Source organism: Caenorhabditis elegans, chromosome I, assembly GCF_000002985.6.
Source record: "Caenorhabditis elegans chromosome I".
NCBI lineage: Eukaryota > Metazoa > Nematoda > Chromadorea > Rhabditida > Rhabditidae > Caenorhabditis > Caenorhabditis elegans.
Genome location: NC_003279.8, coordinates 14,855,873 through 14,875,563, shown reverse-complemented (window position 1 = coordinate 14,875,563; position 19,691 = coordinate 14,855,873). Strand labels below are relative to the sequence as shown.

The 19,691-nt window shown below is 40.4% G+C and overlaps 3 protein-coding genes across 3 annotated transcripts; 1 reads left to right on the top strand and 2 right to left on the bottom strand.

The window, feature by feature from the left end:
- Positions 1-127: 127 nt before the first annotated feature.
- unc-122 (Olfactomedin-like domain-containing protein) lies at positions 128-3,452 on the bottom strand. Its single transcript, NM_001322696.3, has 9 exons — positions 3,350-3,452; positions 3,227-3,302; positions 3,044-3,184; positions 2,728-3,003; positions 2,450-2,678; positions 2,310-2,405; positions 1,317-1,743; positions 1,025-1,267; positions 128-351 (listed from the first exon to the last, which is right to left on the bottom strand). Exons 1-9 carry the CDS (start codon positions 3,400-3,402, stop codon positions 186-188), a joined length of 1,707 nt encoding a protein of 568 aa, NP_001309456.1. The 5' UTR covers positions 3,403-3,452; the 3' UTR covers positions 128-185.
- A 746-nt stretch (positions 3,453-4,198) lies between these two features.
- Positions 4,199-7,640, bottom strand: F11C3.1 (ATP-dependent DNA helicase; the record flags this gene model as incomplete). The annotated part of the gene is made up of 6 exons (NM_061196.4): positions 4,199-4,597; positions 5,606-5,873; positions 5,927-6,180; positions 6,242-6,348; positions 7,323-7,514; positions 7,565-7,640. 6 exons carry the CDS (start codon positions 7,638-7,640, stop codon positions 4,199-4,201), a joined length of 1,296 nt encoding a protein of 431 aa, NP_493597.2.
- A 4,441-nt stretch (positions 7,641-12,081) lies between these two features.
- unc-54 (Myosin-4) lies at positions 12,082-19,663 on the top strand. Its single transcript, NM_061195.7, has 9 exons — positions 12,082-12,176; positions 12,739-12,867; positions 12,916-13,056; positions 13,538-13,994; positions 14,075-14,859; positions 14,912-18,577; positions 18,633-18,848; positions 18,897-19,121; positions 19,174-19,663. The coding sequence occupies exons 1-9, from the start codon at positions 12,114-12,116 to the stop codon at positions 19,381-19,383; spliced, it is 5,892 nt and encodes a 1,963-aa protein (NP_493596.1). The 5' UTR covers positions 12,082-12,113; the 3' UTR covers positions 19,384-19,663.
- The last annotated feature ends 28 nt before the right edge of the window (positions 19,664-19,691 follow it).

Here is a 19,691-nt window from a genome sequence, read left to right as displayed (position 1 = left end):
GTGTCAAAAAAGAAACGAAAAGTGTTGAAAACGGGTAATTCATAACCGGTGAATTCAGAAAATCTAGGTTTAACCCATCAAAAAATGTTTAAAAGTTGCAAAAATGCCAATTTTTTGTAAAAATTCACAATCGTGGACTGATTTCTATTTTCGTTCGTATTCGATAAGACATTCATTTTTCAAGATTAATCATCAATATATTCTGGTAAGTCCTCTTCAATTCGAACATTCACCGACAAGAGGCTGCTATTATCGAAGAAGTACAGACGAGCATCCAGTGGATTGTAGTGAAGCATTGTCAGACCTTGATATGGATTGTACCATTCAACTTGTCCTGGGATTGTGTCATTTCTGGAATTGAACGCATTTTTATTAAGCTTTACGCTTGGGGATATCGGGAAAAGTTGTGTTTTATTAGTTTTTCACGCGTATTCGGAAAGTTTCTTCTAGTCAAAAACTTCTTTAAAAAGATTCTTTGACGATCGGCAATTTTTGGGGTTTCCAGGATTTTCAAGAATTTAATGCATTCTTTGAAGGTGGAGTACAGCCGAAACATTTTTTGGTTTGAATGGCAGACCTAATGACCGAATATGGCTTTTCTAAATTTTTATGATTTTTTCAATTTTTCAAAAATCACATAGGCGGCCGAATTAAAGTTGAATTCTCGCGCGAACGTAATATCCTACTTTTCTCCGTTTTCTGGCTAAATTCATCAGTTTTTTTTTAAAATTTTTTTTCTATATTTGTTTTAAAACACCGTTTTTCAACTTTCAAACTTTGTTCTGTTAAGAAAACTGGATAACCCAAAAGAAATTGGCCTAAAAAATTTATAACAAAGGACAAAAAAGAAAATACAGGACTGAAACCTGAAATTTTTAGCCAAAGTTTGGAAACGAACTATTGTATTTTCAAACTAGCGTATTTTTCTATTAATATGGTATGCAATAATACCTGCAACTTTTGGAGAGCAAGCAGAGGTTTTTAATACTCGATATATAAATAAAGAAGAGAATAGAATTCCTACCTGAACAAATCATATGCATGTGTTATCTGGGTTTGCAAATTGTTCGCACTCTTTAGCCCATACCACACTCCACACATAATGAAAGAGTCGGCGATTTCAGTCGTATTCACCTCAACATTCCAGATGTTCACCACAAAAAGGCTTGGCTCGATCTTTGCCATTCTCATGGTTTCCGAATCGGCGCCAGCGTAGATTGCCCAAAGGCCATTTTCATCAACAGCGAAGTCGACGTAGTTATGTGGTCTAAACGTTAAACATAATAATAGATCATGATAACTTTCAACTTTCAAACCTATCATATAACCACACATGTCTGTCAGTTGCATTACATTCTTCGAAAGTATGATCCGGAAGTCGTCCACAATCAATATGTGACATTTCAGGATCTAGTTCTGCTTCCACTTGAACTCCTGTCTCTAGTTCATAGCGAACCAGACTCGTTGTTCCATGCTTGTGGTAGTAATAACTTCCATTATACACTACATTTCCAGTTCCAGACGCCAAATAATCAACGTAATACTTGATTTTCTGAACTTTATCAAGTAACTGACGTTCATCTTCATACTCATACAACACTGGACTAGCAAATCCATCGGTCACCCATCGGCGCTTAGCGGTTTTCATAGAGTTTGGAAGAGCATCTCGCATCCAGGAGCCAACACGACCATATTGAGATTCGGCGTGGAGGACCGGAATGCCTACTGCGGCTAGGATGCATTCTGGAAATTGGTGAAAATCGGTAATGTTATTGTTGGTTTATTTGAACCAAAGTTTTTTTTGCGGCCAACTTGCCGAATTTTCCTAGCTCGACAATTATTAGAATAATAGATTTGCCGAATTAGCCGAGCTCGGCGCAAATGATGAGATTTGCCGCACACCAATAATAAAATAGATAAGCGAATTGTTTTGTTGTTGTTTTTTAAATTAGAATTGAGTTTTTCTGTTAAAAAATTGTGACAGCCTGGAGTACTACTAAAACATCCTGGTAAATACATTTAAGTTTTCCTACTGTATTTTCTCGCGGAATTGCAGTTCTTTAATCTATCGTTGTACTACAGTAACGAATCACTGTTTTGATATCTGTGATATAGCATGCTTTGGCACAATTTTAATTTTACAAATACTTCCTGCGGAAGAAACCTATATTTGGGCAGAGTATGTAACGACATTAGCAACTGTCCCAATTCAAACCTACTTTTTTGTGTGTAATTTCCTAATTTATCAATAAATTTCAAAGTTTCCAGCCTCAAAATTCCGCGAACAAATAACTCAGAAAGTGGCTCACCCTTTCTATTGTATCCCAGTGTTGGTGGTCCCATATACGGTTTTGGAGTGCTTATGTTCATTTCTGCATTCCAATCATCCATTGTTATGTTTTTCTCTGAAATAAAATTCCGTTTACTATAAAAAGAAAAATACTATTACCTGTCGGTACAACGTGAATTGGTGATTGTGTAGTTTTTCGCTTTGGAGTTGGAGGTGGCCGAACTGTGGAGTATCTTGGCAACTTTCTAGTTCTTCCAGGTTTTGGCATTCCTGGTGCCCAACCATCTGGTGGACCGAAACCAGGGGGAGTTGGTTCAAAAGGTACGAACTTGGTCACCTCTATTTCTTTTACAACCACTACTGGCACAGGAACCATTTTTTCTTCTATCTGAAATTAAGTAGGTGCCCTCTAGGAAGTAGATAAAATTAATGCCTACCTTAATCACAGGTGGACCTGGAATCGGGACTCTCTGCACATACAGATCAGGAAACGGGCAATTGCATTTTCCGTCTCTTCCGGGTTCGCCAAGAATTCCATGCTCGCCAACCAAACCGATTGGCCCAACAATGCCCATTGGTCCACGGCGTCCTGGTGGCCCAACCGGCCCTTGATCTCCCGGTGATCCACGAACACCAGGGAATCCTGTTAGTCGTTGGCTTTTTTCAGAGCAGTATTGGTGAACTTGGGAGCAAGAACGGTCAAGGACGTTTCTCTGAGAGTTCTTGATTTTTGTGATCATGTTTTATACTCACTGGAATGATAGTATCTTGTCCAATTATTATTGTGTAATCTTCTAAATCTACAGGCATCTTTTTGTTCTCTCTTTTCACCCGAGCCGGCGATAATGGTGGAGAAGTTGGGTTTTTGAAACTTGAGATCTCACAGTGAAGAGTCTGTAACTGTTCTGTAATTTTCCTGTAATACCAGTAACTTACATTTAGCCAAATATATGCGTGAAGGTAAAGTACGCCGATGAGAAATACATTTCCTATTTCGCCGGCTACTATGAGCCTGAAAATGTGAATGGGGTGAACAAAGTTTAATTCAATAGAAAAAACCTTCTACTCAGCGTCCAACGTGTCAAGGATGGCTCCTCCGGTGTCGCAACCATATTGTGAGCCCAATGAAGTAAAATTTCATGCTAGTTGCCAGAATATAGTGGTAATATGATATGCACGTAGAATAAACAAATTGTTGACTGATAGTCATTTCCGTGGGGTTTTGGAAATGTTTAGAATAAGTCTCCAAATATTGCGTGAAGGATGAGAAATGAGGGAAACTGCGTGTCAACTTTTATTCAAGAATTTTGTAGTGATTTCTATGTTAAAGGTGGAATAGCGCCAGTGGGGAAAATGTTTGAAAACTGCTCCTATGGTACCAAAATGACCAAATATAATAAAATTTTTGAAACATTTTTTGGAAGTATTTTATTTACTGTCAAAAGGTGACAATTACTCGTTTTTGCCACTCATAATTTTGGAAGTCGACCAAAAAAAATTGTTTCCTACATTTTTTATGCTTTAATTTTGTTTTATTTATTTGTAGTTGAAAATTGTTCACTAAAGTGCATGTTAAGCTCCCAAATATCCTCAAAAGCTCATATTTTTCAAAGTTTTGGCAGTTTGCCACAAGTTTGACCGGAAATTATGAAAAATCTAATAAAAAAAATTTGGAGTGGTGTATTATGATATTCGGCGGTTTTGGATAAGTGCATTTTGACAGAATCCCCACTGGTGCTTCTCCAACTTCAATGGAATGTGATTAAATTTATCTTCAAAGAGACATATCGTATCAAGTTTGTTTTTAATCTTTTAAACTTTATTAATTTAGATTTTTTACTATTTGAGGTAAATAAAATATGCCCAGAGTATATGAGATGTAACGTACAATTTATCAGCGGGAAAACATTACAAAAGGCTTTGCTCGATTTTATTCTCGATGACTGTGTCTTCGGTAAAAACTTTGTAGTCTTCGAACCTTCTGACCCTCGAAATTGCTGTGTAGATCATTCCGTGCTCAAAACATTCATTCAGTTTGTACAATCCAAGTTTTTCGAACGACTTCCCCTGAGAACCATGAATGGTGGATGCGAAGTTCAAACTGACTGGGAACTGAAGAACACTTTGCTGAGTATTGTTTGATTTTCCACTGGAACCAATAAGTCTCTTCACTCTGCTAATATCGACATCTTTTCCAGTTTCGATTACTTTACAACATAAATGATTTCCATTCAAATCTTCAAAAAGTAGACGTGTTCCTTTTTGGAGACCCTCGAATGGTTCGTCAAGAGCAACGATACAACCTTTCTGAAAAATTATTTGGTTAACTTGGAAACAGTGGGGGGGGGGGGGGGCTAATAACCAATTTTCACAGTTTTGACGCTCAGCTATTTCGGTTGATACGGCTAAAATTTGTTAAAATTGACTGGTTTTAACCCCTCAAATTTCGATCATAAAACTTTTCAGTGAATTTTTTTCACTACTTTAGCTGTAGAATTAGCCTGTAGAATTGCTCTAAAAGCTGGTTTTGAATACTTTCAGTGTTTTTCAAAACAGTTTAAAAGCAGGCAACCATTATGGGAAATTTTAGAATTTTTTTTTTGGAAGCAATCTGATTTTTACGGCCGAGTGAGTGAAGGCAATTTCAGATTTTTTTTTCTAAAAATTAAAAAAATTAGAGAAATCTTAACAATTTTTACCTACCTCAGAACATTTTGAAAAACATTGAAAACTTGCAGAAACAGCATTTGGAGAAATTCTACACAGGGGTGCGCGGAAATTGCCGTTCGGCAATCGGATTTTCTGTTTATGGCAACTGCCGAAATTGTCGAAAATTCACAAAACCGGCAATTGCCGAAATTGCCGATCGTCGGAAATTTTTAGAACCGGCAATTGCCGGAATTGCCGATTGCCGGAAATATAAATTCGATATTTTTTCTATATTTGGGAGCTTAAAATGCACTTTAGTGAACATTTTTCTATTTTCAAGTTCAAAATGGCTTAATCCTTTAAGGATTGACCGTTTTATTTTAAAAAAAAGACTAACCAAACACTAAAAAACAAGGTGAAATTTTTTCAATTTCCAAGATATAATTAGATTTGAATATTGCCAAAAACTTCTGGCAATCAGCCATTCCGACAGTTGCCTATTCCTTGTTAAACCTAGGACTAGAAGCAGATGAACATTTTCCCGAATTTTATCTTTAAGAACCCTATCGAAATTGGCATATCTCAGCCGATTTGGTCGTTAGCCAAAGTTCCTAAAACTTGACATTTTGCGAAAAAAAACCGTTAGCCGAAAAATTGACTAGTCACCTCATGCTTGGAATCTACTGAAAAAGACAGCCTAGCATAGAGAAACTCAAAACTGAGAGTCATTGAATGCAAACTTAGGTCAGATCTTATAATTCTTGTGTTGAGCTTTGCTTCGAAGACCAAATCCTTTCCTTTAATTTGATCCATAATTTTCAAGTTGATATATTCTACGTCTGCTTTTTTTGGAGTCAAAATGATGCCATTCAAATTTGGAATCTCTGTGTAGAGCGGTCCAAATGTGAAGTCGATAAGTTCATCCAAAGAGCTTCTAGAATATGTTTGTTGTTTGAAATCATCATCAAAAAAATTACAGCAACTTACACAACATTTGCGTCGGGAATCACAATCTTCGGTGTTTGTCTAACCATGTACATAAACTGGCTCCAATCATCCGTTGGCGTAGGAAGCACATGCTTTTTAAATGGTGCCACCAGATTTTCAGCTAAATGCTTGAGACTATTCTTAACTTTCTGATTGAAGTTTAGCGAAAACGGCAGCAATTGGCCAAAATCAGCAGCCATTACAATTGCTTTGCCTCCAAACGGCTTATCATTTTGCATTGCTCGTTTAAGCTTCTCGCTCAGACATTTCATATTTTGTTCAGAGACATTGATTAGCATTGTCAATAATGATCACATCAATTTCTTCAAGAAAAACATCATGATTCGAGAGAATCTTTAAAATTGACTTATGTTCTCTTGGAAATGGACATGGCGAGATTATCTCGATGTTGAGGGAGAAGTCTGAAGATTCAAATTTTTCACACATTAATAAGTGAGAGGTACGATTTTTTGGTGTTGAGTGACTCATTTTCAACTATTATGAGAGTTTTAGAAAAGGATTGAATAGCTTCGTATAGTTAAAGTTTTTCAAGTAAAAATTTTAAGTTTTTCTGTTAGAAAAAGAAACGTTTTTCTATTAAACATTTTATGTTTGCTTGTGATGCTTACTTTTTGACATAATTCTAAATCATTTAAAGGTAATGTAGTCAAATTGTTTTATTGCTTTATTAGACTTAAAATTATGTAAATTCTCCGAAAACAATAAAATGTCTTGAAAACTTTTCAACAACAAGTTATGGCGGCTCAAAAAATGACCTAAAATTAGTTAAACTTTGAAATTTAACCAGCATGTCAGTGTTGCAGCGACTGGGAACTAATTTTTTTTTGAAATACTTTGTTTTGAAAACGTTTAATTTTGAGTATACCAGTTAATCATCTTGCGTTTTCAACTTGATTCATGTATTTAAAAGTCGATAGACAAAGTTATTTTTTAAAACTTTTTTACCAAATCTCTTCATTTGTCGATTTTAATATACCTAAATTAAAACCCAGGATATTTAACTTGTATCTGGTTAAATTTAATTCAAATTCAGCTGGTTAAATTTAAAAATTAAACGGTGATTTCAAAAAAATTAGTTTCCAGCCGCCGCAACATAGGCAAGTTGGTCAAATTTCTAATTTTAACTGATCTTAGGTAATTTTTTGAGCCGCCATAACTTTTTTTGAGAAGTTTTCAAGAAGTTTCGTTATAAAATTCGGTGTTTTCAGGCAATTTTGAGTTTACTGAAGCAATAACAACCCTACGACTGCACCATATTTAATAAATAGGTTCGAAATATATGTAGAAGAATTAATGTACATTGGGCATTTTTCATGTCAAACTTTAGGTGAGATTTTTTCACCGTAATACATATATTTTTCTAGGTAATACTCACTTTTGAATAGTCCACAAATAGCATTTAACAAGTATGTCTTTCCAGTTCCACTAATCCCTTCAATATAATGCAACTTCTGCATTTTCCAATTATTGACAATCTCTAAAGCAATTGGCTGTTGGAATTGATTTAATGTTGGTATAACTTCCATTGCATGTTCTGTATTGTCGGCTTCATTAGATACAGGAAACTCTGAAAGGTTTACTTTGTTTATATTTCATGCGTAAAATATTATAGCACACCTTCAAAACTACTCTGAGACATTTTCACGGCAAGCACCGCTTCAATCTCTTCTTGCGGGCAGTGAGGACATGGCATGGTTGTTTTTCTGTAATATGAATAATAGTTTAAAACAATTTCAAGAATTATTGCAAATAAGACTTTGTAAGGTTTGTTGGTAAACATTTTTCGAACCAATTGTTGCCGCCAATTTGCAACAACAAACAGTAAGAGGATTAGAGAAAAATAGTAATGCAGTATTAAAAATGAGGAGACAAAGACTTAATGACAGTGACTAGTAGAGCAGAGGGGTATGAGAGAGTGGCAGAGAAAGATGGGATACATTCAAAAACAGTGTTTTGGAAAAAATATTGTTAGGAGCAGTGCTGTTATGGGGGGACTTCCCTTCTCGTCCCTCTCGATTTTCGAGAGCCGATTCCGGCGTCCCCTTACAGGAAATGGAATCCCCAAAAATGAATCCGAGAAATATGAGGTAGTGTAATCGCTTCTCGATGTCAGAATGTATTTTCCAATTACGAGTGCTACGGTATAAAAATCAGGGGGACGAGGGGGACGTTCACCATAACAATCCTAGTTAAGAGAGATCAAAACATGCAATTATACAAAGCATTATTCTTTTTAATTTCTTCAATTTTTGAGCGAATTGGATCATTTTGTTATTTCTAATGATTTCTTGGTCAACTTGAAATATATCTTTCTGGTATGGTAAATATAGAACCGATTTTACCCTGATGAAGGATCTAAATTTTATTAGAAGCAATTTATTGTGATAAATGAGTACAAATGCTACAATGAAAATGCTCTACAATTAAAAATTATTCCGATTCTTTTCGACCAATTTATCAATCATTTCTGAGGCTTTTTTAAAAATACTTTTGGGAAATGAACCGTTTAAGACTTTTGTCTCATTGCACATAGGCAGTAGAATTTTCAAAGTTAAAAAAGTATGATCTTGTTCATATATTTTTTGTATACCGGCTTAAGACTAAGTTTTTTGTTTAAGGCTAATTTTCGAAGATCTAATAGCTCTGTAAAAGTGATTTCTCGTCAAAGACTTGACTTGAAACAGTCTAAATCATACAAAATACACACTGTTATATTATTTTATCAATTTTTTGAACACTTTTAAGTTTAATTCAGCCAAAAAGTGGCAAACTTGTTGAAGTTTCTACAAAATATTGCTGGTATGGCAAAACGAGAGGTGCAAGACTATTATAGGCTGGAAGACTAATTTTTGATCCGTAGGGATGCAAAGCTACTCAAGGATATACGGTAGACTTAAAAGGGGAAAAAAGAATAAATCTAGTATTATTAGCCAAAACAATTGAAAACAAGAATGGATTGGATAGTCTGATGTGCACGCTTTCTGATTGATACACCTTTTTTTGTCAAGATAACAATCTAATGTACACTGAAGGGTTGTATAACTCGGCAATTTGGTTCTCCTACCTTTCGCACTTATTCACTTTACTTCGCCTTTCTACACCCATTTTTTGTGCACACCGCCACGTTCTCACCCTTGAGAGGGTGCCTTTATATCGCACATGTTCTCCTTTCCTTTGCACTTCCTCTGCTATATTTCGCCAAAATAATCTATGCAAAGAAAGTGCGAAAGGTGGAAAAGGGCGAGGGAAAAGAGAACCAAACCGCCGAGGAAGAACAGCTGTTTTGGTAAAAAATCCGACTATTGTGCAACTCCTATCTTTGATGTCCATTCGTTATCGACTTCAACATCTTCCAAAGATGAACATTGAACATTTTAAATGGTACAGCGTTGAAATAATATTTTCTCATTTTATTCAAAGTCAGTTGAAATAATTCAATGCAGTTGTTTCTAATATTTTGACAAAGGTTGCAATCTCAAGTTTTGCATTTCCAGTGAAGGCATTTTTGATACTTGAATAAACCTGTAAACAATGCTTCAGAAGACTATCTGAAAAAATGCGCTCCATTTCGATAGCACCATTTTTCAAGAGCTATTTAACTTTTGCAACTCGCATTACATACGTTCTCGTTTCCCATGCTAACAGAAAATTAAAAGTATGTTGAAAAACACATTTTTGAATAATAAAACATTATGTGCCAATGTAAGTCCGCTTGTTAAAATTATCATCTTCTTTAGATATTTTTTGAATGGCATATAGGGCATTTATTTGAAAAATTTCATTTTTCGCTTTATAAAAACATCGTAAAATGAAAAACAAAAATACTTGATATAATTACCGAATAAACCCTTCGATCGACTCAGTTAAATATCAGTGTTGTATGTGTGTGTGTGTGTGTGTTGTCATCATTTCGTTTTCCGATGCTTCCTCTTCTTCTTCTCCATTCCGTATTACACAAGACTTGGAGGGGAAGAAATGTCGGTGGCAAAAAGAAAGAAGAGTTACGGATATAAGAATTGAAGCAATCGTGCAGTGTGTTTTTGTGTTGTTTTTTAAGTTGTAGAAGTATCAAAATATAGAGGAATTTATGAAGTCACCGCTCAAATGTGAATATGTTAACGAATCTAAAAATGGTTCGGTAACCAGTACTAAAGAAAATATGGTTAAACTGCGACAGCCACTAGTGAAATTTTTCCACCTGCCACTTAGTCAAATCTGTTGAGCTTAAACTGGCTCGTCACTGAGGCTGGGTAATACAGGAAGTTTGGTTCATTGTACAGTTGGGTTTACATTTAAAAGAATATATCACAGAAAATCAAAGAACGTGTAATTTATCTTATCATCCCGGAAATTTCTTCCAACTGACCCTTGGCTTTTGTGTATCTCTTATTACAATCAAAAAACCTCGTCTCCTCCCGGTGGAACCCAGAAAATGCTGCTGGATGCTCCAAGCGCTCCCACATGCCTTCAAACTCCTAGGCGCCTGGAGATAGTGTTGCAATCAAGGAGAGCGCGAGACGAAGAATCAGTTGTTACTTTTGTCTGGGTCTCTAGGGGTTTCGTGATATTCCCGTGTTGTCTTACAGCATCCGCGAATTGTTTTCGTCAGGATGAAGTATGAGATTGTGGGATTTGGAGAGAAGCTGATTTGCTGGAGAAGCACAAAAATCTGAAGAAAATGTTTGAAGAAGATAAAGCAAACGGAAAGACTATCCAGTTACATACATACTATCATGAGAATGATTTATGAGCCTTTTCGTAAATTTTTAGACAGATACTATTATCAGGAGACCTTTTAAAGCAAACGCGACAACTTCATAGTAGTTACCAAGGCTCGAAAAATTGATTGGTGCAACTTGAAGTTCGAATGAGTAGAATTGATAAGTATTACAGGTGCCTCCAAATCGATTGTCCGCCACAATGATATACCTCGAATCCATCTGATCAAAATTATTACTGTAGCATTGAATCGCAGTACCGTAATCAAATATTAAATATTTTTGCCCCCCTCTCCTCTACGTATCAATAAAAATAGTCTTAAAACTTACTTCGACTCCAAAGTAGGTTAGTATCAATTTTGCAGACTTTATTTGTAATGCATTTCTAACAAGGAAATTTTTACATTTTACCCTCAAACTTCAAAATGAGACATGTTTCATCTGAAGTGTTTTAGATTATGTCACGAAAGGTATGTCACTGCAAAATTTTAAGCAGCAATACTTTTCTCTCAACCCCTAAAATATCGATCTGAAATTGTCTCATTTAACCACTACTTTAGAGACCTGCATAATTGCTCTAAATGCTTTTTTGCAAACTTTGAAAGTTTTTCAGGAAGTGTAGGTAAACACTCCGGGAGGTTTTTAAAGAATTGTGATTTTTTTGGAGAATTGGTCTAAAAATTTTTTTGATTTTTTTTTTGAAAGAATTGTTATAACAATTTTCTTGATTTTTTTGCAAAAAAAATTAAAGGAAAACTGCACTGAAACAATTTCAGATCAACAATTTTAGGGTTGATATTAGAGCTTTGCCGCTTAGAATACTGCAGTGAGTATTTTCGGTTTTCACTGGTCTCTGTAAAAAGAGTAATGCAAAGGCAAGTTAACTAGGTCGTAAATGTATTGATTTGCTTAAAATCTGAAGATCTAGTGGTGAACCGTGGAAGATTATCAAGAGGAGGCTGAAGATCTGTTTAAGAACCATTAATCAAACTGGTATTCTATTTTCACTGGTTGTATGTAAACATTCTATCTTATTCCTTTTATCACTGTTCTGCACTTTCCTATAAAAAAAGTTGACCGACCGTACTCTCTGAATTCATTTTTCCCGATCTTACCAACTCCCGATCTATCTCTATCCCTGGTTTTTTCTTCGTGCTCCAATGGAATTCTTGAGACTTCCACTATCTTCTCTGGCACCCTCCACTACGCGTAGGCGTCTCTCGCTTCGTGTATTCCCGGGAAGCCGGGTTCCCGTCTCTCCCGCCGCTGCCGCTGCCGCACACAGCTTTACACCTCGTAGAATCCCCAAAGAGGGGCGTGGCTTGCGGGTGCCAACATCCTCCTGCCGAGGAAGAAGCAGGCACTCATCACTCGCATCATCAACCTCGACTAAGGGAGCACCACATTAGTTTTGAGGTAGAGAAACCATTTGAAAGAAGCGAGAAATCATGGAGCACGAGAAGGACCCAGGATGGCAATATCTCCGCCGTACCAGAGAGCAGGTTTTGGAGGTGAGTATTTATTTTTTATTTATTTATTTTTCTTTCATTTGTCTTTATTGTTATGCTCATTTCTATAGAGTAAATCGTATAGTACTCCATAAGTATCTAATTTTAACAAAACTGAGCATTTATTTTTGAAATTCTAGATTTTTAACATACAACTGAGTTAAAGTCTGCCATTTTACACTTATAGATTTTTTAAATTCAGGTAGAAGATTTGAGCTTGCCTTGTAATCCTTGTAATCAATGTTTATTTCTGTTTTCTAATTTTTCATAGATTTAGCTTCAAGATCATCTTTCCCTTGAAATCATTGAAATCTTCCTTTCTTAAATTTTTGCATTGCACTTGGAATTTTGTGACACATTGTGCTGCAGTAGTACTGTATTTTGAGACGGCACATTTATTTTGACTACACCACAAGCTTAACCTTGATTTTACTTTTTGATTCCATTCCATTCATGGGTCTAAAGTGTGAAGCGGTTTAGACCATTTTTCAACACAAGTTGGTATTCTTTAGAAGTGATATATTTCTGAATTCTGATCTCTTTTGTACCATTATTGTAATTTCAGGATCAATCTAAGCCTTATGACTCCAAGAAGAACGTCTGGATCCCAGATCCAGAAGAGGGATACCTTGCCGGAGAAATCACCGCCACCAAGGGAGACCAGGTCACCATCGTCACCGCTCGCGGAAATGAGGTTCGTTTTTAAGCTAATGATTACGGTTTTCAATGTAGTGTGATTCAGGTCACCCTCAAGAAGGAGTTGGTTCAAGAAATGAATCCACCAAAGTTCGAGAAGACCGAAGACATGTCCAACTTGTCTTTCCTCAACGACGCCTCTGTCCTCCATAACTTGCGTTCCCGTTACGCTGCTATGCTCATCTACGTAAGTTTCATTGAAACTTAAAGTTAAGCATTGAGAATCATTCATATTCTTCTTCTAAATTCCCATAAAATCCCGAAACTCCTTCCCTCTATCTTCTTTTCTTCTCGTTTTCAAATGTTTCTCTCTATCCCATTCTCTCATCAATTGAGTGGGATGAGGCTATCTCTGCCTCTCTTCTGAATCTCTGAACCATCTTACATTACACTGTGGATGACGGGAGCCCCACAGGCTCCCTTGCATCAGATACTGCCATTGGGGATGGCAAAGAAGAGAGAAGGTATTGTGAGGATATATTTTTCTAAGAAAAAACGTTTGAAGAAAAGAAGATGAAGAAGATCTGCTTGATTCATTGCACAAGTTAGAAGTAACAGGGGTCTATATTTCGAAGAACTTAAAGGGAATGCAACTGAACATAAAATTAAACAAAGGGATTGAATCCTGCAGTATTTAAAAATCGAAACTAGAATGTTTCCTATTTCAGACCTACTCCGGACTTTTCTGCGTTGTCATCAACCCATACAAGCGTCTCCCAATCTACACCGACTCTTGCGCCCGTATGTTCATGGGAAAGAGAAAGACAGAAATGCCACCACATTTGTTCGCTGTCTCTGACGAAGCCTACCGTAACATGCTCCAAGACCACGAGAACCAGTCTATGCTCATTACCGGAGAATCTGGAGCCGGAAAGACTGAGAACACCAAGAAGGTTATTTGCTACTTCGCCGCTGTCGGTGCCTCCCAACAGGAAGGTGGAGCTGAAGTTGATCCAAATAAGAAGAAGGTCACCCTTGAGGACCAAATCGTCCAGACCAATCCAGTACTTGAAGCCTTCGGTAACGCCAAGACTGTCCGTAACAACAACTCATCCCGTTTCGGAAAGTTCATCCGTATCCACTTCAACAAGCACGGACGCCTCGCATCTTGCGATATCGAGCATTGTGAGTTACTTTTTGATTTATATTCTAGCATAGCTCAATAAAAATTATGCAACTATTGTTTTAAACTATAAATTTTGCAGACTTGCTCGAGAAATCTCGTGTCATCCGTCAAGCTCCAGGAGAGCGTTGCTACCACATCTTCTACCAAATCTACTCTGACTTCCGTCCAGAGCTCAAGAAGGAACTTCTTCTTGACTTGCCAATCAAGGATTACTGGTTCGTCGCCCAGGCCGAGTTGATCATTGACGGAATCGATGACGTCGAAGAGTTCCAACTTACTGATGAAGCTTTCGACATCCTCAACTTCTCTGCCGTCGAGAAGCAGGATTGCTACCGCCTCATGTCCGCTCACATGCACATGGGTAACATGAAGTTCAAGCAACGCCCACGTGAAGAGCAAGCTGAGCCAGATGGTACCGATGAGGCCGAGAAGGCATCCAACATGTACGGAATCGGATGCGAGGAGTTCCTCAAGGCTTTGACCAAGCCACGTGTCAAGGTCGGAACCGAATGGGTATCCAAGGGACAGAACTGCGAACAAGTCAATTGGGCTGTCGGAGCCATGGCCAAGGGTCTCTACTCCCGTGTGTTCAACTGGCTTGTCAAGAAGTGTAACCTCACTCTGGATCAAAAGGGTATTGATCGTGATTATTTCATCGGTGTGCTCGATATCGCCGGTTTCGAAATCTTCGACTTCAACTCCTTCGAGCAGTTGTGGATTAACTTCGTAAACGAGAAGCTCCAACAATTCTTCAACCATCACATGTTCGTCCTTGAACAGGAAGAATACGCCCGTGAGGGTATTCAATGGGTCTTCATCGATTTCGGACTTGATTTGCAAGCGTGTATCGAACTTATTGAGAAGGTAAGATTGAATTGAAATTTTAAATGTATTTTGATCAATTCTTATTTTTCAGCCACTCGGTATTATCTCCATGCTTGATGAAGAGTGTATCGTACCAAAGGCTACTGATTTGACCCTCGCTTCCAAGCTTGTCGATCAACATCTTGGCAAGCATCCAAACTTCGAGAAGCCAAAGCCACCAAAGGGAAAGCAAGGAGAAGCTCACTTCGCCATGCGGCACTACGCCGGAACTGTGCGTTACAACTGCTTGAACTGGCTCGAGAAGAACAAGGACCCCCTCAACGACACCGTTGTCTCGGCAATGAAACAATCCAAGGGAAACGATCTTCTCGTCGAGATCTGGCAAGACTACACCACCCAGGAAGAGGCCGCCGCTAAGGCCAAGGAGGGAGGTGGCGGTGGAAAGAAGAAGGGAAAGTCCGGATCTTTCATGACCGTCTCTATGCTCTACAGAGAGTCTCTCAACAACTTGATGACTATGCTCAACAAGACTCACCCACATTTCATCCGTTGTATCATCCCCAACGAGAAGAAGCAATCTGGTATGATCGATGCCGCTTTGGTTCTCAACCAGCTTACCTGCAACGGAGTGTTGGAAGGAATCAGAATTTGCAGAAAGGGATTCCCCAACAGAACCCTTCATCCAGACTTCGTCCAACGTTACGCCATCCTTGCCGCCAAGGAGGCCAAGTCCGATGACGACAAGAAGAAGTGCGCCGAGGCTATCATGTCCAAGCTCGTCAACGACGGATCCCTCAGCGAGGAGATGTTCCGTATCGGTCTCACCAAGGTCTTCTTCAAGGCTGGAGTTCTTGCTCATCTTGAAGACATCCGTGACGAGAAGCTCGCCACCATCCTCACCGGATTCCAATCCCAAATCAGATGGCATTTGGGTCTCAAGGACCGCAAGCGCCGTATGGAACAACGTGCCGGACTTCTCATTGTTCAGCGCAACGTCCGTTCCTGGTGCACTCTCCGTACCTGGGAATGGTTCAAGCTTTACGGAAAGGTCAAGCCAATGCTCAAGGCCGGAAAGGAAGCCGAGGAGCTCGAGAAGATCAACGACAAGGTTAAGGCCCTCGAAGACAGTCTCGCCAAGGAGGAGAAGCTTCGCAAGGAGCTCGAGGAGTCCTCTGCCAAGCTCGTCGAAGAGAAAACTTCTCTCTTCACCAACTTGGAATCCACCAAGACTCAACTCTCCGATGCTGAGGAAAGACTTGCCAAGCTTGAGGCTCAACAAAAGGATGCCTCCAAGCAACTCTCCGAGCTCAACGATCAACTCGCTGACAACGAAGACCGTACCGCTGATGTTCAGCGCGCTAAGAAGAAGATCGAGGCCGAGGTCGAGGCTTTGAAGAAGCAGATCCAAGACTTGGAAATGTCTCTCCGCAAGGCTGAGTCTGAGAAGCAATCCAAGGATCACCAGATCAGATCCCTTCAAGATGAGATGCAACAGCAAGATGAAGCTATTGCCAAGCTCAACAAGGAGAAGAAGCATCAAGAAGAAATCAACCGCAAGCTGATGGAGGACCTCCAATCCGAAGAGGATAAGGGTAACCATCAGAACAAGGTCAAGGCCAAGCTTGAGCAGACTCTTGATGACCTCGAGGATTCCCTTGAGCGCGAGAAGAGAGCCCGCGCCGATCTTGACAAGCAGAAGAGAAAGGTCGAGGGAGAGCTCAAGATTGCTCAAGAGAACATCGATGAGAGCGGACGCCAACGCCACGATCTTGAGAACAACTTGAAGAAGAAGGAATCTGAGTTGCACTCAGTTTCTTCCCGACTTGAGGACGAACAAGCTCTTGTCTCCAAGCTCCAACGCCAGATCAAGGACGGACAAAGCCGTATCTCCGAGCTCGAAGAGGAACTCGAGAATGAACGTCAATCCCGTTCCAAGGCTGACCGTGCCAAGAGCGACCTCCAACGCGAGTTGGAAGAGCTCGGTGAGAAGCTTGACGAGCAAGGTGGAGCTACTGCCGCCCAGGTTGAGGTCAACAAGAAGCGTGAGGCTGAACTTGCCAAGCTCCGCAGAGACTTGGAGGAGGCCAACATGAACCACGAGAACCAACTCGGTGGACTTCGCAAGAAGCACACCGACGCTGTCGCTGAGCTCACCGACCAACTCGATCAACTCAACAAGGCCAAGGCTAAGGTCGAGAAGGACAAGGCTCAAGCTGTTCGTGACGCTGAGGACCTTGCTGCTCAACTTGACCAAGAAACCTCTGGAAAGCTCAACAACGAAAAGCTTGCCAAGCAGTTCGAACTTCAACTCACCGAGCTTCAATCTAAGGCTGATGAGCAATCTCGCCAACTCCAAGACTTCACTTCCCTTAAGGGACGCCTTCACTCTGAGAATGGAGACCTTGTCCGTCAACTCGAAGATGCCGAATCCCAAGTCAACCAACTCACCAGACTGAAGTCCCAGCTTACTTCTCAACTCGAGGAGGCTCGCCGCACCGCTGACGAGGAAGCACGCGAACGTCAAACCGTCGCCGCCCAGGCTAAGAACTACCAACACGAAGCCGAGCAACTCCAAGAGTCCCTTGAAGAGGAGATCGAAGGAAAGAACGAGATCCTCAGACAACTCTCCAAGGCTAACGCCGACATCCAACAATGGAAGGCTCGCTTCGAGGGAGAAGGACTCCTCAAGGCCGACGAGCTCGAGGATGCCAAGAGACGCCAAGCCCAAAAGATCAACGAGCTCCAAGAGGCTCTTGATGCCGCCAACTCTAAGAACGCTTCTCTTGAGAAGACCAAGTCCAGACTTGTCGGAGACTTGGACGACGCTCAAGTTGATGTCGAGAGAGCCAACGGTGTCGCCAGTGCTCTTGAGAAGAAGCAAAAGGGCTTCGACAAGATCATCGACGAATGGAGAAAGAAGACCGACGACTTGGCCGCTGAGCTTGATGGAGCTCAACGCGACCTTCGCAACACCTCCACTGATCTCTTCAAGGCCAAGAACGCCCAAGAGGAGCTCGCCGAGGTTGTTGAGGGACTCCGCCGTGAGAACAAGAGCTTGAGCCAAGAGATCAAGGATCTTACCGATCAACTCGGAGAGGGAGGACGCTCTGTCCACGAAATGCAAAAGATCATCCGCCGTCTTGAGATTGAGAAGGAAGAACTCCAACACGCTTTGGACGAGGCTGAGGCTGCCCTTGAAGCTGAAGAGAGCAAGGTTCTCCGCGCCCAGGTTGAAGTTTCCCAGATCCGTTCCGAAATCGAGAAACGCATCCAGGAGAAGGAGGAAGAGTTCGAGAACACGAGAAAGAACCACGCCCGCGCTCTTGAATCAATGCAAGCTTCCCTCGAGACCGAAGCTAAAGGAAAGGCCGAACTTCTCCGCATCAAGAAGAAGCTCGAGGGAGATATCAACGAGCTCGAGATCGCTTTGGACCACGCCAACAAGGCTAACGCCGATGCCCAGAAGAACTTGAAGAGATACCAAGAGCAAGTCCGCGAGTTGCAATTGCAAGTCGAGGAGGAGCAACGCAATGGAGCCGACACCCGTGAACAATTCTTCAACGCCGAGAAGCGCGCCACTCTTCTTCAATCCGAGAAGGAAGAACTTTTGGTTGCCAACGAGGCCGCCGAGAGAGCCCGCAAGCAAGCCGAGTATGAAGCCGCCGATGCTCGTGATCAAGCCAACGAAGCCAACGCTCAAGTCAGCAGCTTGACTTCTGCCAAGAGAAAGCTCGAGGGAGAAATCCAAGCCATTCATGTAAGTTTTAGATATTGACATCTAGTTTTTCAGTCTATTCATGTGAATCTTTCAGGCCGACCTCGATGAGACCCTCAACGAGTACAAGGCCGCTGAGGAGCGCTCCAAGAAGGCTATTGCTGATGCCACCAGACTCGCAGAGGAGCTCCGTCAAGAACAAGAACACTCTCAGCACGTTGACCGTCTTCGCAAGGGACTTGAGCAACAGCTCAAGGAGATCCAAGTCCGTCTTGATGAGGCCGAGGCTGCTGCTCTTAAGGGAGGAAAGAAGGTAATACATCATATCGTTCAAAATATATACAAATTTCATGGTTTTCAGGTTATCGCCAAGCTCGAACAACGCGTGCGTGAGCTCGAATCTGAATTGGACGGAGAACAACGCCGCTTCCAGGATGCCAACAAGAACCTCGGACGCGCCGATAGACGTGTTCGTGAGCTTCAATTCCAGGTTGATGAGGACAAGAAGAACTTCGAACGTCTCCAAGATCTCATTGACAAGCTCCAACAGAAGTTGAAGACCCAGAAGAAGCAGGTTGAGGAAGCTGTAAGTTTATTATATCTTGTAACCTGACATTCCATCATCTTATTAATTTCAGGAGGAACTCGCCAACTTGAACCTCCAGAAGTACAAGCAACTCACCCACCAACTTGAAGATGCTGAGGAGCGCGCCGATCAAGCCGAAAACTCCCTCTCAAAGATGCGATCAAAATCCCGTGCATCCGCCTCTGTTGCCCCAGGACTCCAGAGCTCCGCATCGGCCGCTGTCATCAGATCGCCATCTCGCGCCCGTGCCTCTGACTTCTAAGTCCAATTACTCTTCAACATCCCTACATGCTCTTTCTCCCTGTGCTCCCACCCCCTATTTTTGTTATTATCAAAAAACTTCTCTTAATTTCTTTGTTTTTTAGCTTCTTTTAAGTCACCTCTAACAATGAAATTGTGTAGATTCAAAAATAGAATTAATTCGTAATAAAAAGTCGAAAAAAATTGTGCTCCCTCCCCCCATTAATAATAATTCTATCCCAAAATCTACACAATGTTCTGTGTACACTTCTTATGTTTTTTACTTCTGATAAATTTTTTTGAAACATCATAGAAAAAACCGCACACAAA

Coding starts and splice junctions, on each gene's coding strand:
- unc-122 (NM_001322696.3), bottom strand. CDS start 3,402: ATGGTTGCGACACCGGAGGAGCCATCCTTGACACGTTGGACGCTGAGT. Junction 3,185..3,226: donor ACGCATATATTTGGCTAAAT/GTAAGTTACTGG, acceptor GAACAGTTACAG/ACTCTTCACTGTGAGATCTC. Junction 3,004..3,043: donor GACAAGATACTATCATTCCA/GTGAGTATAAAA, acceptor AAGAACTCTCAG/AGAAACGTCCTTGACCGTTC.
- unc-54 (NM_061195.7), top strand. CDS start 12,114: ATGGAGCACGAGAAGGACCCAGGATGGCAATATCTCCGCCGTACCAGA. Junction 13,995..14,074: donor ATCTTGCGATATCGAGCATT/GTGAGTTACTTT, acceptor TAAATTTTGCAG/ACTTGCTCGAGAAATCTCGT. Junction 14,860..14,911: donor GTATCGAACTTATTGAGAAG/GTAAGATTGAAT, acceptor CTTATTTTTCAG/CCACTCGGTATTATCTCCAT.